This window comes from Emys orbicularis, chromosome 7, assembly GCF_028017835.1.
Source record: "Emys orbicularis isolate rEmyOrb1 chromosome 7, rEmyOrb1.hap1, whole genome shotgun sequence".
Lineage (NCBI taxonomy): Eukaryota > Metazoa > Chordata > Testudines > Emydidae > Emys > Emys orbicularis.
The window spans coordinates 90852896-90879708 of NC_088689.1; the positions used below are offsets into that span (position 1 = coordinate 90852896).

The 26813-nt window shown below is 44.8% G+C and overlaps 1 protein-coding gene across 1 annotated transcript in view; it reads left to right on the forward strand.

Annotated features, from left to right (window-relative positions):
* Nucleotides 1–365: 365 nt before the first annotated feature.
* Nucleotides 366–26813, forward strand: part of SLC6A11 (solute carrier family 6 member 11) — a 184365-nt gene continuing 157917 nt past the window's right edge. Inside the window, exons 1-4 of the mRNA XM_065407123.1 lie at nt 366–585; nt 4794–4928; nt 5078–5218; nt 6819–6909. Coding sequence (XP_065263195.1) covers nt 366–585; nt 4794–4928; nt 5078–5218; nt 6819–6909 — 587 coding nt within the window. The remainder of the gene's footprint in view (nt 586–4793; nt 4929–5077; nt 5219–6818; nt 6910–26813) is intronic.

Here is a 26813-nt window from a genome sequence, read left to right on the forward strand (position 1 = left end):
TGTATGAGGCTGCAGGTCAGATGTGCTTGGGCTGATCTCTGTGATGGCTGAGAGGTTATCAGAGCTGGGATCCTAGCAAGGGGAGGGATTTCTGAAAGGTGGCCGTTTGGGAGTCTTTAATTCTCCTTACTGCACCTAAATGATCACACACCACCCACCTTTTTTGGGGTGGGGTTAACTTGTCTGATCTAGCAAAGTTGACATCGCCTTCACTTTTAGCACCTTCTAGCAAATCCCTGTATGTCATAGGACATGCAAAGACAAAGATCAGATGAGGGATTTGTGAGTGGTCGTTTGTTGTTGTGTGAAAGTGATTTAAAAATCCATACTTTTCTTATCCTTTCCCCCCCAGGCTGGACAGAGTCATGACCGCTGAAAAGACTATTCCCATAATTAATGGCAAGCCAGAAGATGCTTTGGACCCTGAAGCCTCAAGTACCAACCTGGTCCACAGCAACGATAAGAAAGTGCACGAAAGAGGCCACTGGAACAATAAGGTTGAATTTGTGCTTTCTGTGGCAGGGGAGATTATTGGGTTGGGAAATGTGTGGAGATTCCCATATCTTTGCTACAAGAATGGAGGAGGTAAGATGGCATCACATATAGATTCACAGCTCACCATAAACACATGGTAAATAAACAGTAAACAAATGCTTTGCGGTGACTTCTTGCATTGGTTGTAAAAAAATGGGTGTTTGTAAGAGGACTTCAGGGCTCACGCTGCTATGGAAGCATTAAGCATTGTGTGGCTGTGTAAAATTATGGAACATTTTACTTATTTTTTTGCAAAATGTTTTGCGCTTTCCTTTTGCAAGTTTTTTGCATCTGAGAAATGTCATGTTTTTGTGAAGACAGTAATGCACTTACAAAATCTTGTGAAATTAAGTGGAAACCACATTGTACAAAAATGGCCTATGTGACTCAAAACTATTTTCACCCATATGGTCCCATTTTAGTACAAACATCTCATGAAAAACAGACTGGTACACTATTAAAATGGGACTATATACTGTATGTTTTTGTGCATGTAAACATATACACATGCTTATGCTCTCAAAAACTAAAGTAAACGAGAAGAAAAAACCAATCCTATTAGGAACAGCTACAATATAAAGTAATTGTGCATTTTCCAAAACAAGGTACTTTGCAAAGTACAAATGGTTTTTTTTATAATGGTTTAATGGCTACATGGCAATCAAGGACTAAACTTTTAGGAGGATTGTTTTCTTATCATACCCGCATCATTGGTTTGTTCTCTGTTAAATCAGAGTCCCTTTAAATCAATTGCAACCAACTTTGTTTGCTTATTTTCTCCCCAGATAGGGTAGAAAAGGAGGTTGGATTTGTTAGCTGCAGAAAGGATACTAGTCACTTTATTAAATATTAGAAATAACATTAGATACACGAAGTTGTGGAACACAATAAAAGAATGTTACTTAAGGGAGAAAAGCACAAGTTCAGGTTATGCAACAACATCACATATTTTAGGTATTATTTATAGCTTGTATGAAACACACAGGATATAATACAGTTATGAATAAACACTACCAGTGGAAAAATGATTAATCAAAATAAAAAGTAGTTTAGGAATATGGTCAGCTGGATACAGACACTCTTCCAATTCAGGCCTAAAACAGTAGTAAAAGCAGATAGCTTAGGAAGAAAGCAATGTGCTTGGTAGCTGAGATGTACACATGCATAAAAAGACCTATTCATCAGTAGGTTTTCTCTGCCAACAATGCCAAATTTATCTCCATTGTCACTCCACTGAGTAACACCAGGGATAATCCTGACCCATTTTTGTTTGGTACATTTCTAAAAACTACTGTGCAGTAGTAGGTGTGTTTGCTTTGTAATTTGGCTTTAGTTCCTTTTATTCCTGCACTTTGGCAAAAATGAGATAAAAAAGAACTCTGCTATTCTTAAGATGGTGCATGTTGATTTCTAGTAGTGCTTTTATTATATAAAGATAACAATCTGGACATGAAATGCAGAACATATTTGATGCTAATTTGTAAGAATTGTCCCAAGGGTTTTTCTGAGAAGGTAGAAGAAAACTTTGAGAAATAACATTTTGAACACACCCTTATTCCCGTGGTACCCTTTATATACTTGTTAGTTACACGTGTAGTATATCTACATATTCTAGCTAGTCAAAATGTGAAATTGCCATTTTCACCAATGTTAGCTTCACATTGAAAATACTTCAGTCATGTTTGCTGTGTAATTAGATGGAAACACATTTAAAATAAACAACAAACTCCAGCATCCTAAAGACAGAATGTAATGAAAAAAAATTGACAAAATCCTGGCACCATTGATGCCAATGGCAATATTTTGTTACCTTCAGTGGGGCCAGGATTTCACCCAATCTGCTCTCAGCTCTTTGTGCAACCCCACTGAGCATAGGTGTGATGCTGGACCTGAGATCAAAATTTGGCTTGTTTTATACATAGAGTTTCTGCATCTATCTGTAAAATGCAGATCAGGATTTGTGAAAGAGCAGTTTTAATTATCTCAGTTTGTTTATGAGCATGGGAATGTGGCTTATTGGTGATAGTTGATTGTCCAGTAAGATAAATTGCCTTTTATAATTTTAGATCAGTTATTGTTTAGTTGGCTGACTGATTGTTTATGTGGAAAGTAGAAAGCGTGGTTCTCCTCTCAGTTACACTTGTGTAAATCTGTTGAAGTCAGTGGAGTCAGATCAGCATAAAATTGGTGTAAGTGAGAGGAGAATCAGTCCCAGAGAGTCAGATCTCACACTCCTGACTTAAACAGGTACTTATGCTAAAGTCATCAGGACTATGCATTTGAGTACACCAAGCAGGATTTGACCTAGACCAGCAATTCTCAAACTGTGGAAGTTTTACTGGAGGGATCTGCAGAATTAAGTATTTGGAGAAACCATGCATTAGAAAGGTTGGTAGAGGAAGTGGTCCCTGAAGAGACCTCTCTTTAGTTACGGGTCTGCAGACTGAAGTTGCAGGTCCACATGATGCCATGCTATACTTCTGAAAAGCAGGCATACTTTGTTTTATCTCCTGTTCTAGATCCAAGTGAGCGAAACATAATTCAACATTGCAATGTCCTCTGCTTTTTTTTTTTTTATGATTAAAACACAGAATCACTGGTTATTTATACAACTAAAAAGTTGTCCTGAAACAAAGTTCAGAAACATTTGGTTGGTTGTGAAGATTCAGAAAGTAAATGCATATTATTGGAGATACAGTCTAAAAAGGCCAGTCAGTAAAGATACTTGCATTTTCAGAGAGCTGGTTGAGGGAGATGCCATTGCCGCTAAAGCTCTGCAGTGTGTAGGAGAGGTGGAGTAGTGTGTACTGTGGGTGGCAATATTTTAAAATACATACTGAAGAGAAAAAGGGAATGCGACTGTGAATTTAACTTTGTCACTTTGAAATGGACCTCGTGCCGGTTTAATTATTTAATTTAGTCTTAAATGAAGCTCTAATTAAAGTATGCCAGGGTTGTATGTTCAGGAACTGCAGGCAATACATTGAGACCTGGATTCTGCCATCCTAACTCATGGTGAGTAGTGCCTTATTCTGCCAGTAGCCCTCCAGAAGTCAATGGAACTTTTCACAAGCACTACACCATGTGAGTAAAAGTGGCAGAAAATTAGGTCCTTTATGAGTATTAGTTCACCTGGTTTGAGCATGAATCGTCTGATCCATCACTGTGTTTATTAGCCATCTTTGGTATCCCTTCCTCCTCCAAATGTATTTCCTTCTTCCCTTGCTTGGATCTAAACCTGTAGTCTGTGTGTGCTATAACTCACCTCTGGACTCATTAGCAGAGTAGTGTGCTGGATGGAGCTCTTTTTCTGTCTTCTCTTCTCTTCTCACTTGTTCTCTTTGCAGTGAAAAGGCTTCATCTTGTTTTTCTCAATAAAATCCATGGGGATTGGACCAAATGCAATCGAGATGAGAATTTGATCTAACACAGTTATCCTTTCTCACCTCTGTTAATGTATAACCCATTCTGATAATATTTATCCCTCCATGTTTGCAGGTGTTGAATGTAAATATTTTACAATATGATTAAGTATTAAAGGAGTGTTTGTTTCCAAAGTTTAAATTACAGTAATGTACTATTTCCGCTATACCTTAGTCAATAAAGGAAGGAATGGCATTTGCTACTGTGCAACTCTTTGGCACTGGACTGCACTTATATACTACATATTTTGTATTTAATCTTTCCTGTGGGAAGCTCAGAAAGAGCATGGATGCTTTGTTATTTTCCTAGTGTGTGAAGTTAAAATTTTTAATTTCTGGTGTATATCTTCTTCTGATCAAAGGCTAAATCCTGTAAATAGTCCCATTGGTTCTCTGTCTATCTATATGATCCTCACCATCATAGTACCCAGTGCCTCACAATTCTTAATGGATTTTATCTTCACAATACCCCTGTGAGGCAGGGAAGTATTATTCCCATTTTACAGATGGAGAACTGAGGCACAAGGTGGATAAGTGACTTGCCCATGATCATGCAAGAAGTGTGAGGTTAAGCTGGAAATTGGATGCAGGTGTCTTGTCCTCTAGACAATACTGTAGGAGTAAAGTGAATAGACCGACCCATAGAAATTAATTTTCAGAATTTAGGACCTGACCCTTTCTCCCATGAGTTGTGCTTCCTCCATTGGCTTCAGTGGTACTACTCAAAGGAGTAAGGGTTTGTAGGATCCTTCCTTTGTTAAGAAAAGCACATTTTTCACTTTAAAGAAAAGGATCCTTGTTTTTTCTAACCAGCTCCCCATTGATGTTTGCTTGTAGGTGCTTTCCTCATTCCATATGTGATTTTCTTTATTTGCTGTGGAATACCAGTATTTTTCCTGGAGACCGCCCTGGGACAGTTTACTAGTGAAGGAGGTATTACATGTTGGAGAAAAGTTTGCCCGCTGTTTGAAGGTAACAACCAGTTCTTTGTTCTATTTTTTTTAATGCATTATATGTTTCAGCAAAAATAATGTTAAGCAAAATGCAGAAAAAAATATGGTCTTGGTTTGAAAAGCAAACGGTTTCTGTAATTAGTTTCTTTTCTGTATTTTTTTCTCCAGGTATTGGATATGCTACCCAAGTTATTGAAGCACATTTAAATATTTATTACATCATCATTTTAGCATGGGCTATCTTCTATCTATTTAACTGCTTTACCACAGAGCTCCCTTGGGCCACTTGTGGCCATGAATGGAATACAGGTATGTCCCCGGCAAACTTAATAACTATAGAAATACTTAAAAGTAATTGATTGGTAAATTAAACTGTAGGGGCCAAATTTTTTGCTGGTAGAAATTGGCTTAGTTCCATTGAAATCAATGGAAATGTGAAAATCACATCAGCAGAGAATTTGGCCCACAATATTTACCAGCGTTTACTGAAGAGTCCTGGTGTAGAATCTTGCTCATGCTTTTGTGGTGTGTTGTTTTTTTCTTGGCATTGTATAGACATTTGTTCTTGTCAAATGTAATGATACTGTACAGGATCAGAAGCCCTAGGCTTTTCTTAATTCTGAAAGATGCTATGGGCTAAATCCTGGGATCGCCACTCAGGACCGTATCGTACTTTCACTTTTTTACACTCAGGGAGTTCAGCTTAAAAACTGATGGCACAATATGGCGCTCAGTTTTTCATCAATCCTTCTTCAGACAAACTCCCTGTGAAACCAGTGTGTGTCTTGCCTGCTTAAATGCTGAGGGAAAAATTGAGTAAGGATCTTTGTATCTGAACTTTTTATTCCGAAATCTATAACTTTGTTGTATTGTATTTTTCTGACTGTACCTGGGCCCACTCCTGCAAACCCTTAACTGCACAAATAAGACTGTTTGTTTGATTGTGTTGTGTGAGTGAGGGTTTGCAGGATAGGGCCCTGTATTTGGAAGGTTTGTCCTAACATGGTTATTCCTTTATCAATCTGAATGTTTAAGTACTGTATTTCACTTGAAAGGAAGATCATAATGGTTTGTGGAACTGAATGCCCACTAATACTTTCATCCTCTAGTACTGTGTATTGGTTGTAGTTTTCATGCAATTGATTTTTTTCCCCCTTCCACTCCTTATATTACTGTTTGCCCTCACCCCATCCTCACTCCCTACTGTGGCTTTATGGCTTTGACTCACTCCCATTGGGCCCAATCCTGCATTCCATGCACACCTAAAACACTCTCAGAAGTCCATTTGGATGTGTTAAGAATCCAGGATCAGGCCTGGTGGTGGTGGTAGGCTTCAGTGTCCTTTTTCACCTCCATCAGTGACACCTAGCCAGTACTGATCATTGTTCGAATAGTATGTGTCAGCTCAATAATGCTGAGCTGCTTTGATCTTGTCATCTTTTTTCCCCCTAAGAGCACACCAGAGAGTAACTTTCTCACTTGCCATATTATGGCCAGTGGATACGTTGCTGGCAGAAAGTGATTCCTGAGCCAACTGTTGGCATTGGGAATTGAACCTTAGTTAGCCAGTTGGCGCGGGCTGTATGTTTTAACTCTCTAGCAATCACACCAGTTCAAAGCTTCTTTCTTCTGCCTCCAACACTGCATTGGCTCTTGCAATTGTAGCTTCTCATTCAAAAAGTACTGTAGGTGAATGTAACATGCTGTGCAGGAATATCTTCCTGGGATGAGTCTGTGTGACTCGACGATCAAAGTACACTGTAACAGAACTGACAATTCCATACTATTTTCAAATGCGTGGAAAGCCTTTGTCAGTTCAGTTAGACTGGTGGCATTACATGATGAACATACTCTAAGCAGACAAGTGTATTGCAGATATCATAGCCATTTTTTTTTTGTTCTTTTATAGAAAACTGTGTGGAATTTCAGAAACTTAATATGAGCAACTGCAGTCAACTTTCTTTACAAAATGCCACGTCTCCAGTCATGGAATTCTGGGAGTAAGTGTACATAAACTTTCCTTTCAATTCAAGTATGATTAGCTTCCAGTATTTTTGACCATGCACAGCTAAGTCGGACTCCTGCAGCCATAGGTGGTGTTGCTGGGGGTGTGGCAGCATCCCCTGGTTTGAAGTGGTTGCCATTATATACAGGGTTTACAGTTTGATTCAATGTCTCTCAGCACCCCACAATACAAATTGTTCCAGCACGCCTGCCTGCAGCCCTTAGCAATGTGAAAAGCTCAACTGGAAACTGTTCTCACATATAGCAAGAAAGTCAGAGTTTAACCTGTTATAGGATAATAGAAAGGAGACTTTCTGTTCTGTGAATAACATTTTCTGTTTCCTGTGGAGACATTCTTTTGACATAGGGCTCAATCCTGTGCCTCTACGGTGCATGGAAGTTTTGCCACTGACTTTAGAGAGAGTAGTATCAAATCCATATTTGCTAGAAGATGGGGAGAGAGCGGGTGATTTAAAATATTTGTTATCTAGTTCTTCAGTGCATCTTTTTCTTTTAAGAGATGCACAGTTTACATTATTTGAGATAACTGCAACAAGCTTTTCATAAAGGCAAAGTTGCAATAATCTGTTAACATACTACATTATACATTACTTGTTCAGGATCTGGTTAACATTCTAAGAACCTGGCTAGAGATTCTGTCTTGCCAGCTAGAGAGCCTTCCTCCTCTGAGTATGCTAGGGAGGATGTTTGAATTTCTAAATATCTATCCTCTTTTTGGTGCTTCTCTTGTGTAGGTACTTGGTGTAAAAGCTTTCCCGTTGCCAGGGAAAGTACCAGTACCCTGTTTTACTATATCACAATTTCATGGGACGAATCTTCACATTTTTCCAGTAATGTGCAGTACAGAATCTAGCTGATAACAATCAAAAATAAAATAATGTGTGGCTCTATTTAAAATGCTGATACTTTACTGGAGCATTAAGTAAGCAGGTCAGGGGATCTCTAGGAAGCTGGCATGACAATTGGTATTTTTAGCTATTGTCTTTCATTATTTTACAATGAAGAGTCTTATGATTATTTACTCATCCCTAATAATAATAGGAATGGTTTGACCGTCTAGTATCTCCATGATTTTGATTCACTAGTTAACATAGTGATAGTTAATATCTATTGACAAACTGAAGGCTTTTTTTAGTGATTTTTTTACTTTGAATTGTATTAAATTGATTATTTTTCAGTAATGATTAATTTTACGAAATGTATATATAACTGTACATTAGTTCTGTGGAAGATACAGTGTACATTAGGACTTGCAAAGATTGAGAGCATTGTGTTTAAAACAATGTCACTATTTAACATTACTAAGTATTTTAATGCCATGTTCTAATCACAGTAATCTGCAGACAGGACCTTATTCTGAAGCTGTTCAATGTATGGAGTCTTAATCACAGCACTTAGACATGGGAAATATCAGTTAGGCCATGTATTAGGACCAGCTCCCAAGGGAGAGTGTAGAGCGGTTCGGCCGGGCTCGTCCCCCTCTGGGGCGGCGGGGAGCCAGACCGCCTCGCTACTTTAGTCAGGTGTGTCGGGGAATTAGCTTGGCTGTGCGGGAAACAGTCCACAGCTCCGGCCCTCTGGCCGAGGCTGAGCAAACAGTTCAATAGTAGCAAGCACTGGCCCTGAGTCAGGGCGGGCAACAAACAGTCAGAAGCTCAGGCCCTCAGGCAGGGGCTGAGCAAACAGGTTCAATGTTAGCAGGCCCAGGCCCTGGATCAGGGTGGGGGAACAAACAGTCAGTAGCTCAGGGCCTCAGGCAGGGGCAGAGCAAACAGTTCAATATTAGCAAGCCCAGGCCCTGGGTCAGGGCGGGCAACAAACAGTCAGTAGCTCAGGCCCTCAGGCGGGGGCTGAGCAAACAGTTCAATATTAGCAAGCCCAGGCCCTGGGTCAGGGCGGGGCAACAAACAGTCAGTAGCTCAGGCCCTCAGGTGGGGGCTGAGCAAACAGGTTCAATAGCAAATCCCCAGGCTCCTGGCTCTGAATAGCTGGGGAGAGGGGGAGACTGCCACCCGCAAGGTGGGTGGCAGGGGGGATGCAGGCCCACCCACTCCACTGCGTCCCAGCCCAGGGCCCTAGCAGCAGCAGAAGACCCGCTGCTGTGTCAGTGGGGATCCTGACTGCAACACACTGACATTGGCTTTGGCAGTGTTGCAGCCAGACTCGGGTCGGCTGTCCCCAGGCTACTTCCTTCCTGCCCCTCTAGAGGTACCTGGGTCCAGATGGCGTCCTCCACGGGGTCACACACCATGGGCTCCTCGGGGTAGCTGGCGAGCGGTTGGTTTGGCAGCTCCTCGGGGTAACTGGCGAACGGTAGGCCTGGCAGTCCCTCAGGGTAATGCGTGAGCGGAAGGCTTGGTAGCGTCTCTGGGTTTGGGCTAGCGTCTCTGGGCATTGGCTGGTTGGGCCAGTCCTCAGTTCGGCCACTGATCGCCGTGGTCTCCCCGCTGGGAGCTACACCACAGGCGTCTGGTCTCTCCGGTGGCTGAGCTTCAAGAGAGCTCTGGGCTTTTATACTTCCTGTCCTGCGCCTTGACCTCTGAGGGGCGGGCGCACGGTTTGCTGGCTCTGCCCACTTTGGTGTCCAGGGATGCTCGTCCCCCTTGGGGGCGGCAGGGAGCCAGACTCTTGCATACCTCCCAGGTGGGACAGGAAGTCAGCATTAGCGTGGTCTTTGCCTGCCCTATGGCAAACCATAAAGGCATAGGGCTGGAGCGCCAGGGACCACCGCTGTATTCTCATATTATTGTCTTTCATTTTATTCATCCACTGAAGTGGGGCGTGGTCGGTGACTAGGGTGAATGAGGCTCCAAGAAGGTAGTAATGTAGGGCATCACAAGCCCATTTCACTGCCAAGGCCTCCTTCTCCACGACAGCGTAGTTCTTCTCCCGCGGAAACAATTTCCATCTGATATATAAGACCGGATGGTCTTCCCCATCTATCTCTTGGGACAGGACGGCGCCCAGTCCTACCTCCGAGGCATCCGTTTGGAGGATGACGTCTCGGTTGAAATTTGGGCTGTAGAGGACCGGTTCCCAGCAGAGACTCTTTTTGAGTTCCTGAAAGGTGTCTTCGCATTCCGGGGTCCAAACCACACGTCGAGGGCTGTCCTTGGTTAAAAGGCCGGTCAAAGGACCAACGATCGACGCAAAATGGGGACTGAAACGCTGATAATAGCCGGTGAGGCCCAAGAACTGTCGCACCTGATGCTTTGTGGTGGGAAGCGGGCAGGCCGCCAGGGCCTGGACTTTTCCCACGAGCGGCTTCACTTGTCCGTTCCCTATGATGTAGCCCAGATAAGTAGTCTCTTGCCATCCAATGCGGCATTTTTTTGGGTGGTCTGTCAACCCGGCGGCCCACAGGGATCTCAGGACTGCCGCTACCCGCACCAAATGATCCTCCCAGTGGCGGCTGTAGATGACCACATCGTCCAGGTAGGCAGCTGCATAGTCTCAATGGGGTTGGAGGACACGGTCCATCGGCCACTGAAACGTGGCTGGGCCCCATGGAGGCCAAAGGGCATCCGGGTGAATTGGAACAGACCTGTTGGGGTGGCAAACGCGGTCTTCTCCCTTGAAGCGGGGTCAAGGGGGATCTGCCAGTAGCCCTTGCTGAGGTCAAGTGTGGTGAGGAAACGAGCCTCCCCTAACCGGCCAAGCAGCTCATCTACGCGTGGCATAGGATATGCGTCAAAACTGGAAATGGCATTGACGCGTCGGAAGTCGATGCAGAAGCGCCACGTCCCATCGGGTTGGGTACTAGCACTATCGGACTAAGCCATTCGCTCTGTGAGGGTTCAATTACGCCTAGCTCTAGCATGGCTTGTACCTCTTCCTCGACGATCTGCTGCATGCAGTGCGGCAAGGGCCTGGTCATTTCTTGGATCACTACCCCAGGTTCTGTCTGAATGGTATGATAAACCAGGGTTCTGTAACCCGGCTGGCTGGTGAAGGTTCATGGGAAGGCCTGCAGGAGGCATCGGGCTTGCTTGCATTGTTCGGCTGTGAGGGTCTCCGCGAGCTGGGGCCCCCGGTGTCTTGGGTTAGGGTGGCATGGGGGCCCAGTTCTGCCTCCGGCGGGTAAGGGTTAATTAATAAGCCCTCGCACTCCCGCCAGGGCTTCAGGAGGTTGACATGGTACCGCTGGGTTTTCTTACGTCGGTCCGGTTGGTTGACCTCATAGGTGACGGGCCCCACCTTCCGGACCACCTCGTAGGGGCCCTGCCAGCGGGCCAGTAGCTTGGACTCGCTCGAGGGCAGGAGAAGCAGGACCCAGTCCCCAGGTTTAAAGTCGCGGCTCTGCATATCTCGGTTATAGGTTCGTGCTTGAGCCCTTAAGTTTTCCCGGGCGAGCACCTCGGCCTGAGTGAGGTGTTCCTGGAGCTGGAGGACATACTTCAAGAGGCCCCGGGTTGGTGATGGAGCTTGTTCCCAGTTTTTACGCATCAGGTCAAGCAACCCCCGTGGGCGGCGGCTATACAACAACTCAAAAGGGGAAAACTTCGTAGAGGCCTGGGGCACCTCCCAGATCGCCAGAAGCAAAGGCGGGAGTAGCTGGTCCCATTGGCGTAGTTCTTCTGGGGGGAATTTGCACAACATGTCTTTTAGAGTACGGTTAAACTGTTCAGCCAAACCGTCGGTTTGTGGATGGTAGATAGAGGTGCGCAACTGCTTGATCCCCAGGAGCCTACACACCTGCTGCAGCAGTTGGGAGGTAAAGTTGGTGCCCTGGTCCGTGAGAATCTCCTGGGGCAGGCCTACATGAGCAAAGCCTTCATGAGCTCGCCCGCGATGGTTCAGGCGGTGATACTCCGCAGCGGCATTGCCTCTGGGAAATGGGTAGCATAATCTACTAGGACCAACACATACTGAAATCCCGTGGTGCTTTTCGGGATGGGCCCCACCAGGTCCATGGCCACATGTTCAAAGGGCGTTTTGACTATGGGCATGGGGACCAACGGGGTCTTGAGTGTCCGTGGGGGTGTCTAGCTGACACTCTGGGCAGGAGTTACAATAGTTCCTTACTTCCTGATTCACACAGGGCCAGAAGAAGTGTGTCAGTATCCGGGCTAGAGTCTTCTCGTGGCCCAAGTGCCTGGCAGCAGGGATGTCATGGGCGAGTTTCATTACTGCCCACCAGTGACATCGAGGCACGAGTAGTTGGTTCTGGGGTTCTCCAGTGCGTGGGTCCCGTTCGACCCGATATAGCCGATCCTGTTGCAGTTGGAAGTGTGGCCACTGCTTCGCCCGGTGCGGGTCAATTACGGCCCCATCGACCGTGGCTAGTTGCTCATAAGCGTGACTGAGGGTGGGATCTGCCCTTTGGTCACGACAAAAGTCAGTGTGAAGCAGGGGTTCAGCAGCAGCTTCTGGAGGGGAGTCCTAGGGCTCTTCTTCCAGTCCACTGGGGTCTGGCGCCTCTCCCCCCCCGACTGGGTCTCAGGGAGGCTCCCTTCCAGTACTGGGGTAGTTGTGGGCCTCTCGTCGGCATTGGAGCGGAGGACTTCCGGGAAGTCTGGCCAGTCCCACCCCAGGATCACCAGGTAGGCGAGCCGAGGAGCCAGGCCGACCACCATCGATCGCGTGACCCCATCCACGGTCAGTCGGACTTGGACACTGGGGTAGGGTCATACGTCGCCATGGATGCATTGTAGATGGATCGTCCCCAGGCGTGGGTCAGCCTGGAGGCCTAGGCTTTGGCAAACCAGCGTCTGGCCGCAGCCTGAGTCAATTAGGGCCAAGGTTGGGCAATCCCCGACAACCACTAGCACCGTAATCTTGGCGGCTTGTGAGCGTTGGGCGCGGGCTTCTCCCGAGCAGACCTGCCCGAAACTGCAATCCATCTCGGTGCAGTCTCGCTGTAAATGGCCATATTTCCCACAGGAAAAACAGGGTCCGATATCCGAGCGCCCAGGCCGGGAGAGTGTTCTTGCCTGGCCCCTGGGAGGGCTTCGGTTGGTCCCTGGGGCATATGGTTGAGGTGCCGGGGCTTGTCGAATCGGGACCTCGGCAGGTTGGGGTCGGGGCTCCGGACCCCGTGACGGATTTCGAGGTTCGCTCCGGGTGGCCTCCCTTTTCTCTGGGTTAGGGCGCTCCGGTCCCACTGGTGCTTCGGCAGCGAGGAAATCCTCCATCAGGATGATGGCAGCAGTTAAGGTCGTAGGCCGATGGCGGAGGACCCAGGCCCTCCCTCGCGATAGGAGTATGTGGACAAATTGCTCCAGAATAATTTGTTCAATGAGCTCATCCGGGGTTCGCCTTTCGGGTTGTAGCCACCGCTTGCAGGCTTCCCTCAACTCTTGGGCTACCGTCCGGGGTTGGGCCCCCGAAGGATAGACCAAGCTCCGGAACCGCTGTCGGAAGGTCTCCGGGTTAACGTCCAAGGCATCTAAGTTTGCCGTCTTTACGTGGGTGTAGTCCCGAGCTGTGTCTGTGGACAGACCCGGATATACAGTTTGGGCGGTCCCGGTCAGATATGGGGCCAAAATAGTAGCCCATTGGTCTTGGGCCCAGCCTGCGACTAACGCTACCCTTTCAAAAGTTACCAGAAAAGCTTCTGGGTTGTCGTTGGGGCCCATCTTTGTGAACTGGATGGGAGGGGCTAGGCTGGGGGGCCCAGTGGCACCCGCAGGCTGGGGCTCCGCAGGACGGGGCAGCAAGGTCGCCAACTGCTGCAGGCATTGCTGCTGGTGGTCCTGGTTCTGGCGTCCCAGCTCCAAAATCAGCTGTTGCTGTTGGGTCCCGAGTTGCTGGACCAGCTGCTGCTGCAGCTGGAGCTGGGTGGCCTGCTGCTGCTGTTGGCTTTCGGCTAAGAACTTAATAAGCTTGTCCATATCCATGGTTGCTCGGGCACGCTCCACCGCAGATCCCTTCTCACAAGGATTGGGGATCAGTGCCTGCATTCTCCACCGCGTGTAGAGCAGTTCGGCCGGGCTCGTCCCCCTCCGGAGCGGTGGGGAGCCAGACTGCCTCGCTACTTTAGTCAGGTGTGTCGGGGAATTAGTTTGGCTGTGCGGGAAACAGTCCGCAGCTCCGGCCCTCTGGCCGGGGCTGAGCAAACAGTTCAATAGTAGCAAGCCCTGGCCCTGGGTCAGGCGGGCAACAAACAGTCAGTAGCTCAGGGCCTCAGGCAGGGGCAGAGCAAACAGTTCAATATTAGCAAGCCCAGGCCCTGGGTCAGGGCGGGGCAACAAACAGTCAGTAGCTCAGGCCCTCAGGCAGGGGCTGAGCAAACAGGTTCAATAGCAAACCCCCTGGCTCTGAATAGCTGGGGAAAGGGGGAGACTGCCACTCAAGAGTTGGGTGGCAGGGGAGATGCAGGCCCACCCACTCCACTGCGTCCCAGCCCGGGGCCCTAGCAGCAGCAGAAGACCCGCTGCTGTGTCAGTGGGGATCCTGACTGCAACACACTGACATTGGCTTTGGCAGTGTTGCAGCCAGACTCGGGTCGGCTGTCCCCAGGCTACTTCCTTCCTCCCCCTCTAGAGGTACCTGGGTCCGGATGGCGTCCTCCACGGGGTCACACACCATGGGCTCCTCGGGGTAGCTGGCGAGCGGTTGGTTTGGCAGCTCCTCGGGGTAACTGGCGAACGGTAGGCCTGGCAGTTCCTCAGGGTAATGCGTGAGCGGAAGGCTTGGTAGCGTTTCTGGGTTTGAGCTAGCGTCTCTGGGCATTGGCTGGTTGGGCCAGTCCTCAGTTCGGCCACTGATCGCTGTGGTCTCCCCGCTGGGAGCTACACCACAGGCATCTGGTCTCTCCGGTGGCCGAGCTTCAAGTGAGCTCTGGGCTTTTATACTTCCTGTCCCGCGCCTTGACCTCTGAGGGGCAGGCGCAGGGTTTGCTGGCTCTGCCCACTTTGGTGTCCAGGGATGCTTGTCCCCCTCCGGGGTGGTGGGGAGCCAAACCGCCTCGCTACAGAGAGCTCTGCATTGACATAATTTACTTGCATGTCAGCATGTGCCATTGTCTTTAGCTTGGGCTCAATTAGCCACACCTTAGTGAATTATCTGAGCTTTCCATGGCAGGGGCTATTGTCTAAGTATGTGGTATTTGTTGTAGAGGTTCATTTCAATTGCTGTATATGACTACTGCACTTGAAGTACCACATTCACGTCAGTACAGATACACCTGCCCCCTACTTATTGTCAAGGCAGGTGGAATGTGAAAATGAGAAGTGTTGCAGGCTGAGAGAGGAGGCTTGGAGCATACATACAGGAGGATGGTACATACAGGAGGCTAGTCAGTGGTTGGTTAGGGGAAATAATACCAGCCAGATGTGAAAGGACGGTTCATCTGATGGACACCCTGACCAGGGATACAGTGACCATCCTTCAAAACTATCCTTTGATCATTAGATCTCCTTGCCACAGTTTTTGAGTAATTCTCCATGCTTACAAGAGTTTATTTAAGAAAAGATGAGTAGTCTTTTCTACTAGAATCTCACTAATCCATCTATTTTATACCTTATGTCAAAATACAGCCGCCTCCCCACTTCTCAGGAAAGATTTCATAGTAGAGTAGTGGGGAGAAGTCTTGACTTCATTATTTTTACAAACAGCATTATGGTACATTTACTAGTAGTGTAGGATAATTAAAAGTAAACTGTTGTACAATTATCATAGTAAATGAATAAAGTATGATTTGTGATGCATTAGCCTTGTTTTCCCATTGTGCTTATTTGCTTGCTCATTAATTTCAAAGTTCAGCAATGCACAATGGGTCACTCAATTATCAATGCAAATTGGCAAGTTTAGTTATATCAGTATAAAAGGCCTTAAAACAGATTTGTGGCTTATATCCTTGCGGTTACATTTTGTTATGAAATGCCCTGCTTTGGACTGCCTTAAAACAGTGCTCCCTTGCTAATAGGACAGAAATGCAGACACTGTTATTCTGTTCTTTGCCTCCTAAACATGAAGACAAATATGATAATACATCTTAACGTGGACCTGAGTCACAATGGATTTTGAATATTCTGAAGTTTGGAGAGATTTGGGTCTGTGGCTTTAGGTGAGAGTTAGAGGCCAATTATGAAATTGGAAGGGGTGCACATAAGTTTAACTGTATGCTCAAAAGTTTTTAAAGCCAAAATATATGAGAGCATAATTAAAATATTATTTTAGAAGGTTCCTAATGACCTAGTCTCCCTAAGGTAGTAAATCCATACTTGATTTGTGACATCAGATAAACAGTTCCAAATTAACATCCATGCTTTCTGTGAGCATACCACATCTGTTAAGAATCTACAATGCAGTTACATTTTGTTACTTCTCTAGAGCTGCATTTCCTCTGTTGCGGTGTGTAAACAAGCTGCTGATAATGCTAACAGTTTACTAGCCAAAAGAGCTTAATAAAATTAAACTGTTACATGTTTTCCCTGGCCAAGTAAAACTGATGTGGCGTAGCTTCCTCTGTTGGAGTCTGAATAGGTTATAATCCTGCTGAGGAAGACGTTTGTCTAGTTAAAATTTAAGTAGGTGAAGCATTGTATGGTTTCAGAATTTAGCAGACATGATCAGGAACTGAGTAAAAAATAAACCAACCAACAAATTTAGGAATATATTTGTTTAAAAAAAAACCCCGAGGAATTGTGGTTATTTTCTAATGGCTGGACTGAGTGATTAGATTTAGAATGACCAGATGATTACAGTTCCATTATGTGCTTTGTGTCTCAGGCATTTAATTACGTGGCTATAGAATGACCTAGTGATCTATATATACAAAATCACAGTGCAGTTTGCAAAGAGAGTAGTTAATAAGAGGAAAATCCATTACAAGTCTAGTGAACTTGTACAGGTAGGTGTCTTGTGACTCATACAGAAATGTAATTGAACTTAACCAGAGGTCTTGTTTACACAGTACTGATTTGCTTTTTTAGATTATCTTGTGCTTGTAAACGGAGTTGTCTAGATTGCTCAGGGGGGTGTAGTCCTGCTCTGAACAGCTACAGCATGGGTAAATCACTGGCTTTTTGTTCTGTGTTTGCACAACACCTAGCACAGTGATGCCCTGGTCCACGTCAGGAGCTCCTAGTTGCAGTTGCAATACAAATAATAAACATACTTTGGCTCATCCAAATGCTTCATTGTGCTCTGGAGAAGCCACCTCTTGGAATAACGGTTGTTCAGTCTATAATCATCCAGTCCTGATATAGACTGTCAACAAGGGTGTCAAATAATATTCATAATGATGCTGCTTTCTTGCCGTGTGCATTTCCAACTCATGTAGAGTAGCTATCAGATGGGAACTTAGGTCCATACCGACTCAGGCTGGATTCAAAGTAGAACTTTAGAAGATAGAGATTCCTTATCCAGATACCATCTCCTAAACAATCCAATCCTCTCTTTTTAAATAACTAATAAGATGCAGGACCTTTTTCAATAAGAAGGTAATAAGCAGGTTTTCTGTGTCCCCCCCACACCCTCCTTTGGAGTTTGATCCTATGCCCATTCAAGTCAATGGGAAAACTCCCATTAACTTTAATGGTGCCGGATCAAGCTTTATGTCAAGCTGTGTTCAGCACATGTGATTTTCCAAGAGAAGGAATTAGGGTGTTATGTATTCGCTGAACAGCATGCAAGGGGAAGTAGACAAATGTATAGATGTGGGAGAGAAAGAAAACAGAGATAAGTACAATTTTCAACTCACAGGCAGATGCTCCAATGGTCATCCTTAAAAAACCTATCCTTTGATAAGTAGATCTCCTCACCACAAAGTTTTTGTTGTTCTCTATACTAACAAGAATTTATGTAAGAAAAAAATTATCCAGCTTGAAAAGTTACGGTTATAGAGATTTATATTTGCATAATGCTGTATATTTCTCAAGTTACTGTTATGGGTCTAAGATACTTAAGCTAAAAAATATTTAAGCTAATACACCTCTACCTCGTTATAACACTGTCCTCGGGAGCCAAAAAATCTTACTGCGTTATAGGTGAAACCACGTTATATCGAACTTGGTTTGATCCGCCAGAGTGCGCAACCCCGCCCCCCCCGGAGCGCTGCTTTACCGCGTTATATCCGAATTCGTGTTATATCAGGTCACGTTATATCGGAGTAGAGGTGTATTTATAAAGGGTACACAAATTGCTATATATTGAAGAGCAGAACATAGCTGCATCAAATATCAGCAGATGTTAGTAACAGGGGCTCAAGTTGGACTTGGCTTTGAATAGGTGTAACAAATATACCGTGTGCATAAGAATCCTAGGGAGTATTTGTGCTTTGGATCATTGGGAGTGCTGGGGAAGGCTTTGCTTCTGGTTTTGCAAAGAAGACACCCTTAGTTTAAAGTCACTTAAGTTTTTCATGCCATCCATATCAGAAGCCTGGATCTTTGTTAAATAGCATAGGGCTCTGAGGCTGGAAATGGATAGGAATCTTCAGTGGGTTTGAGAATGGCAAATACGGCCTTGGCAATTCCCAGGTCTCCTGCTTCAGAGCCCAGGAGTAACTCCATCTAACCATATTGGTGATAGAGGGAACTACCCTGCAGCGAAATGGGAAGGAAACATTCCAGTAGCAGCTCTGACTCCCACGGTGATGAAGTTAACCTCTCCCAGAGTTGAGCACAAACCCTGTGTCTGCCTAACATTCTGTCAGGTACAGACTCTCTACCTCTGATAGTGAAGGTGGTGGCAGTTGTGGAGGAGATCTGCTTTGTGTAACTCAGTATAGCACCCTGTTCCCCTCTGGTGATGGGTGGGACACAGAGAGAGGTTAATGAGCCTGCTGGTAGAGCGAGGTCTCTTTGCTCAGGCAGTAGAGGCTTTTGCTTTTAGAACCACAGATCTCAGGTTCAATCCCTGATGATGATGATCCACGCTGTGATGTGGCATTAGACTTCAAAGGATTGTGCGAGTTTACATCTTGGCTTGTGAGCCAGTAACTGATTGCTGCTTACCTATGCTCACATAGCCAAGAGGGTGTAATCCTGCTGGAGACGTAGCAGGTCAAGCGGTGGAGAAATTATTCTGAATCTGGGAGCTTTGATATTTTGCCCCTTTTCTGCTAGGCCAAAGGTGACCATCCCTGATATTGATTTTGAGATTTCACCTGCATTTGTAGCCTTCTCACTGTAACTTTGACCAAGGAGGTCAGAGCTGCAACACTGGGAGAGTTTAGGAGCTTGAGGAGGGCTTTATATTCTCACCATTTTGAAGTACCTTGTGAACCATGGCCTTGGTAATGCCGCAATATGTTTTACACATCATCAGAATGGGCATTCTCCAAGCTGGTAGTCAACTCATTCCAAATTCAGGGACTTGATCCCCATTAAACTCCAGCATTGGGCTGTGAAAGATGGCAGGCAGAAGTCTGAAAGCCTAACTCCTTGTTTGGTGTTGGTGGCCAGTGTTCAGAGCAAGTTTACTTTGAAGTGTAGGTGTTTCTTTCAAAGTATTAGGTATCCCAGTCAAGGCGCTCCAGAGAGAACTTGTTTTCTTACATCTCTGAGGTAGTGACATGTGGTGTTTCTGGCATCCGCTCTTCATCCAGTTGGATGCTTATGTGGTAAAGGTTCAGGTAGTGATAGAGGTGGGGGTCACCTCAGCCATGTTATTAAAGGCCCACGGGAGATACTGGATCAGCCTGGGAGGATGGAGCGGGTGAGATTCAGAAACTGAGAGGGGATTCAGTTTGCTTGCTCAATCCCAGCAAGTCAGGAAATCTTCTGGCAAACATATGGGAGAGTCAAGGGAGCCTATGGGTACCATTTCCACTGTTCCTGTCTGTTACCATGGTCTGGAACTAGAGCTTCAAAGGCCCTGGGAAGAGAGCTGTGCTGACAAGTCCCATGGTACTGAGGTTGATTCCACCTCAATAGTTTCCTTTTTTGGCTGAGTAACAACCCAGACCTGAGCCAAAGAAGGCCTGGTTGTTAGCCTGTCATTCTCTGGAGGGGGTGGCACATCCTCAGCATTTCCAAGTCAAGCCTAGTGAGAAAAAACCTTTTTTGTCAAGGGGAAATAAAAGGAGCTACTCTTGGTAAAAGGGAAAAAAAACAAAAAAACTCCTCACAAAGTCAAAAAAAGGCTTTTCCTGTTTCTTTCAGGGTGCAAATAGTGGCGGGAGTTGCATTGTTACTAATCCCCACAATCCTATGAAAAGTCATTAGCAAGTTTGAGCCTGATCCTGAGGTGCTGAGTACCCATGGGCATTCAGTGCCTCTCAGGACTAGGCCTTTGTGCATGTCTTGGAGGAGAACAGTATGCTGTGCCAGACTCACTGGTTTCTGTCCAGTTCACAGGAGGCTGTGTGAAAACCGTCTTTTGTTTTGATTCACATGAGCTCTTCATCTGGTTTTGCCTTGAAACCAAAAGCTCGGCCTGGTTTCGTTTGAGAACAATAAATAGGGGGTAGGTTTCCCTAAAAGGTTAAGCCAGCTTCTCAGTGATGGTGGGCTGAGTTTTGAATTGTAATGAGACCTTAAATCAGGCAGGTGAATTTCCCATGGTTTTAGGGTTTAGCTATATTTATTATAACATACAAAAACTACATTAATAGAACATTGTTAAGGTTGTAAAATCAAGCACTCAGAAGTTAGGAAATGGCAGAATTAAGGTTGCTCATGCAACCTTAATGGGGCCCCCTTGTGTGTATGCATTATGATACAGTCTTTAATACTATGATCATATACTATTTTTTCCCGAGGAGCTCTGCCTCATTTAATGCACAGAATGGACAGTGCTCAAATAATGAGCAACTATTCAATATTTTGTTTTATCTTCATAGTTTAATGTGTGGCCCCAACCTTATTTACTGCATTCAAACCCTGCATCTGAAGACAGAATTATTATTTTTGTTCTGGGCTTTTCTCTAGCACTCATCCCTAATAGTATCTGAGTCCTCTGCAAATACTAATGAATTTATCTTCCCAACATCCCTGTGAGATGAATGGGCGTTATTATCCCCATGTCACAAATGGGGAACTGAGGCACCAGGAGATTACGGTCAGAAGTATTTACTGATTTTGGGTGCCCAATTTGAGCTGTCTATGATCTGATTCTTCTGAGTACTCAGCATTATTTAGCACTTTATGTGTTCAGAGCACAGCTCCCAATCACTACAGGTGCAGCTGTGAGCGCTCAGTACTCCTGCAAAGGAGACCCCAAGGTTTCAAGTTGGCACCCAGAAAATAAGAAACACACAATTAGTGACCACGCGTGAAAAGCTGGGTTTACGTGACTTGCCTAGCATCACACAGGAACACTCAGGCAGAGGCAGGGGTAGAATTCAGTTTCCCAGGACAGCATTCAATTGTCTTGATCATAAGGCCATCATGTCTTTTGCTGCAATCCCTCTCCTCATTCACTTCACACCTTCCAACTCCTGCCCCAAATGGAGCAGGCAGTCCAACGCTTCCCTTCACTATATAGGCTGTGTTCATTCCCAGAGAAGGACGATCCTGTGCACTGAAAGAGGCAGGGTTCTGTGGAAAAACGAGTATAGGGTCATGTAATGTACGACAGTAACATAAAGTATATGCACAAGGGGACTGAATTAAGGTTGCACAGGCAATCTTAATTCTGACATTTCCTAACTTTTGGGTACTTGACTTTGAAACCTTGATGTTCTTTTAATATAGTGTTTTTATATGTAATTTCCTAGGTTTTTAAAAAAGCAAACTGAAAAAGCAGAAATTCCATCATGTGGCATCATGTTAACTCCAACATGGTTCATCAGGAGAGGTGTAACCTTTAGATCCACCACAAGACCTCTGCCCCTTGAGCTAATGAAGTAACTGATGGTGGATTGACTTCTTTATGTGGACTAGCACTAGACGGGGATGGGACACTTTGCCAGTGGGTTTCACAGAGATTTGCTGACAGCAGAGGTGTGGTGAGATTCAGCACTCTTGGCTTCCATTTCAGGCTCTGGTGGGGAGTGTGATGTAGTGGGCACAGAGTCCTCTACCTATTACCCTCAAGCTTAATCCCTTTTGCTCCATCACATCCAACTTGTCCCAGTCCTTTCTCTTACCCATCCCTGGCTCCTCATGCCAGTCCCATTCTTCTTGCTTACCCAGTTCCAGTCTCTACTCCTCAGGCTTCTCATCCTAGTCTGCTTGCCCAGTTAGTCCTAGTTTCCTCCTCAGGGTTCCCTATCCAAGTTCCAGTCTCTCCCACCACTACTCCCAGTCTCCTTGTCTAGCCAGTCCCAGTGCTTTTCTCTTTGCTCCTCATCTGATCTGTCTCTCCCTTCCTCTCTGGTCTTTCCCTCAGGTCATTCGTTCTACCCCTCTCCCTTCCCCCCGTCCTTACTGGCTCTATGTCCCAGGCTCCTATTCAATCTAAGTCTTTCTCCTATCCCTGCTCCTGCTCCTTGTCCCAGGATCCCCTTTCCCTGGTTCCTTGTTGCAGTCTCTTTGCCCAACTAATCCCAGTTCCCCCCCCCCCCACACACACCCTGGCTCCTTATCAGATCTCTCTCTCTCCTCCTCCTCCTATCCCTGTTTCCTAACCCCACACTGTTTCCTAGTCCCAGTCACTTTGTCTAGCCAGTCCCAGACTCCTTTTCACTACACCCACCATCTGCCCATCTCCTTGCCCAGCCAGAGTTGCAGTCTCTGCTACCCTGACTCCCAAGCCCCCAACTCACAGTCCCTCTCTCCCTCCCCTCAAGTTCCAGTCTCACTAGGTTTCCTGTCCCAATCCATTCCTTTCCCTCCCTTAGTAACATGTAGGAGATGTGACAGGATGGAGCATGCTCAGTGAAGATAGAATCTTCAGCGATTTTTAGGAGTTAAACTCTAAGAAGTTTCTATTGAGCATGTGTGAACTTCAGTTTTTCAGCATCTTATAATTTGCCTAAATTGGAGTGGATTTTCACAAAGATGGCAAAAGGCACATTTCTGACACAAAGGCTCCCCACCTTGGCAAATTTTAACTCCCTGCTCCAAATCATGGAGTCGTCTCAAAAAAAAGTCACCAGATTTTTGTTAACATTGCAAAACAACTATATTTTCACAGCCTCTCTCTCAGAAATGTCTAAACTGTTTTGACTGAAACATTCCAGAAAATCTTAGCCTGAGTCAGACAGTGAGAACATTCAATCCAAATGGTTAAGGTCTGGCAAAGGTATAAGCAACTGAAAACAGGGTCTTATAATGGGAAGTTATGTGCAACCTAAATAATAGGTGGTGTTACCAGACCTGCCTATAATACATAGAAATGCCATTTCCAGGTATTGTTAGCATCTTGAACTCTTAGCTAGAGTAGAGCAATCTATTGATAGTTAATAAATCAGCAAATTTAGCTCCTTTTTCTGATTGTGAATGATTCACAAACTTTGAGTTGTACTCCTTTCTTATTTATTCAAAACTATGTCACAAATACTTCATACAATAATATTTCAGTCCAGATGTAGTTCAAAAAATATTCACTTTGACTATTCATTATATGTAAGGCTAAGATTTTGGCCTGGGTATTTTTAGTAAAAGTCATGGACAGGATGCGGGCAATAAACAATAAATCACAGAAGCTGGAGCCCCACCACCTGAGACTGAAGTCGTGGAGGTCACGTAAAATCACAGAATCCATGACCGGCTTGTAGCCTTAATTATTTGTAATCTCTGATTGGAATTCACAGTGCCTGGGTGGTTGCCATGGTGAAGTATGGGGAAAGTTGTGCCTTTGATCTTGGGGAAAAAAATGTAAGTTTTGGACAAAAAAGTTAAAAGTCACATGATGCCATATTTTAATAGAATTTTTTTATTTTCATTTGCAAGCATGGTAAAGTGCTTGCGATCATATAATTACTCAGTAATAATTCAACCACATGTAGAGAGAGCAGAACAACAAAATAGTGATAAAACTGAGAATTTTAGAAACAACTGGCTAATGTTTTTTGTATTGATAAAGTATGATGGACATACCTAAATTATATGGCTTTCCACCTATCTTTCAATAGTATTCTTGAGTGCCAGTTCCTGCTGTGAACTGAAAGTACTAAGACTGTATATATCTCCTGTCTTTTCTAAACAGATCTTTAGACATCCTGACAAAAGGAATTTACTTCAGAAGCAGTTTGTGTGCACATAGGAAATTTTAAAGCAATCCTTGAAAGATCTGGGAATCACAAACCTTAACCCTTGCCACAACAAGATTTGGCTGATCAACAGCTCAGTCAGGGATTGACCCAAATCACAATTAAGGCAATGGGAGTGTTTCCATTGACATCAGTGGGCATTGGATCAGTTCCATATGAAGAGATAGTCCCTACCCTTGTTATGTATCCTGCTCATGTTCTTTCTAACACCTGCATCTAACCAAAGCACTAAAGCTTCTAAAATTGCTGAGTTTTTCTGTACTTTGTTTCTGAGAACCTAAGAACTGTATGTATTCTGCAAGGTGAGCTGCTTTGATTAAGTGCTGCCCAAAGCGAACAATTCCCCTGTTAGTAGATCACACTGAGGCGGTCTTAGTTCTTTAAGAAAAGAATGGGCCATTGCCTTTTGCATAGGACAAGCTGAAAAGTAGCATTTAATAATTTGTGCTAAATTTTCCCCCTCCTGTAAATGGTCTTTTTCCTTTGGTCTCCCATGTGAGTGAGTAGTAGTGCAGTACAAGTGACATGAATTACTGTAGAATGGGTTTTAAAGATCTTTGGAATGCCTTAAACATGTGGGTGGCATTGTACGTCATAAAATTCGATACTTACAATTACACAGAAATGTGTCGGGGCATCTACTAGAGTTTTGCTCACTCTCTTGAAGTTAACAGACTCAGGAATGACACAATCAGGTAGGAGTGACTAGCAGTGTCCCCAACTAACTTTACAATCAACATTAGGCACCACAGTCACATTCAAAACATACCTGTTGTCAAGGCTGAATCCCCATTCTGGCACTTTGAGTGCAGAAGGTGGGAGGCCCACAAGGATTTTAAAAATTAATACTTGCCACTCCAGGCTTATATTAAACTCCCAAGGTTACAGCTTTTCTCTGACCTTGGCTTGATACACATTGCCACCACCCAAATGCAAAAAAACCCCTTGGACCCAGGAAGGAGCAATTGGGAATTCCTCCCTGTGGGGTACCCTCAAGCCCTTTCATCCCCCTTCCGGAGAAGAGCTGAGAAAGAAAACAAAGGAAATTAGCTGTTGCTACCAGCTAATCAAACAACATATGCACAAACCTCTTAGGACACCAAAAATTCAATCTTGTTCTTTAAAAAAGTAAATTTTATTAAAAACAAAAAAGAAAGAAAATACATCTGGAACTTAGGCTTTTGCTAGATTTTAAAAGAGCAATTCCAAAAATTAAGCACCCAAAATAGCTTTCTTGGGGGTTCAGCTTAAAGGTTACAAGCAAACAAAAGCATCTGGGGTTAGCACAGAGGAGTCCATTAGCCATAAGAAATAAACAGAAATAACTCTAATCACGTCTTTCGAAACATTCCTGATCTACTTACACATTTGGGAGTTCCAGATAAGTTGTTCTAGGTATGATCTGATGATTTATGACCATACCTGGCTTAAAGCTGCTTACAGCATTGCTGCTCTCTGTGTCTCCGCTCTCTGGAGAACAACCACAGACACAAAGGGAAAGCTTCTTTCCCAAAAGTTCTAGCCTTCCTATTGGCTCTTTTGGTCAGGTGCCCTTTTTTTTTTTTTACCTGCCTACAGGTAAAGCAAGCAGAGAACAGCCACCAAGAGGGACTTTATAGCTAACTGGCTGGCTGGGTGTCCATAAAAAGGAGCTACCCCGCCCCCCCTTCATTTATCACACCTGTCCTTAGCATAATTTGTTTCATTGCATAAAATAAAAAGTCCCATGTCATTAAATAATCTTGATATCTGCTTTGTGGCTTTTGAAAAAGTGCAGCCAAAGATAAGAGTCACAATTGAGCTCTGAGGCTGATATTTTTATAAAGAGTATTTCCCAAGTATAACTTCTGTGTTGGTTGATCCAGGAAATTAATTGGAATAATTGCCAGGATATCGTTCTCAGTCAGTTTGAACATCTCCGTATGGGGTTCCTGCTGTGCAGAAGATGTAACCAACAAATGCTGAACAGTCCTTTCTTTTTTGGCCACGGTTTTGTAACATTTTGAAAGCTTGATCCACCTTGATTTATGTGTTGTATTGACCAGATGTTTGTGACAACCAGCTTTCCTGGTGTAATCTACAGGAATATTGCAAGTAGGGCAGAAGAGCTTTCTACCACCTCATTCCTGGAGAGCTCTCTGCATTGTACTGTTGGCACCTTTGAAGTTCCACTACATAAGAACATAAGAATGGCCGTACCAGGTCAGACCAAAAGTCCATCTAGCCCAGTATCCTGTCTACCGACAGTGGCCAATGCCAGGTGCCCCAGAGGGAGTGGACCTAACAGGCAATGATCAAGTGATCTCTCTCCTGCTATCCAACTCCACCCTCTGACAAACAGAGGCTAGGGACACCATTCCTTACCCATGGTGGTTAAGTCCATTAATGGCTAATAGCCATTAATGGACTTAACCACCATGAATTTATCCAGTTCTCTTTTAAACGCTGTTATAGTCCTAGCCTTCACAACCTCCTCAGGTAAGGAGTTCCACAAGTTGACTGTGCGCTGCGTGAAGAAGAACTTCCTTGTATTTGTTTTAAACCTGCTGCCTATTAATTTCATTTGGTGACCCCTAGTTCTTGTATTATGGGAATAAGTAAATAACTTTTCCTTATCCACTTTCTCCACATCACTCATGATTTTATATACCTCTATCATATCCCCCCTTAGTCTCCTCTTTTCCAAACTGAAGAGTCCTAGCCTCTTTAATCTTTCCTCATATGGGACCCGTTCCAAACCCCTAATCATTTTAGTTGCCCTTTTCTGAACCTTTTCTAATGCCAGTATATCTTTTTTGAGATGAAGAGACCACATCTGTATGCAGTATTTGA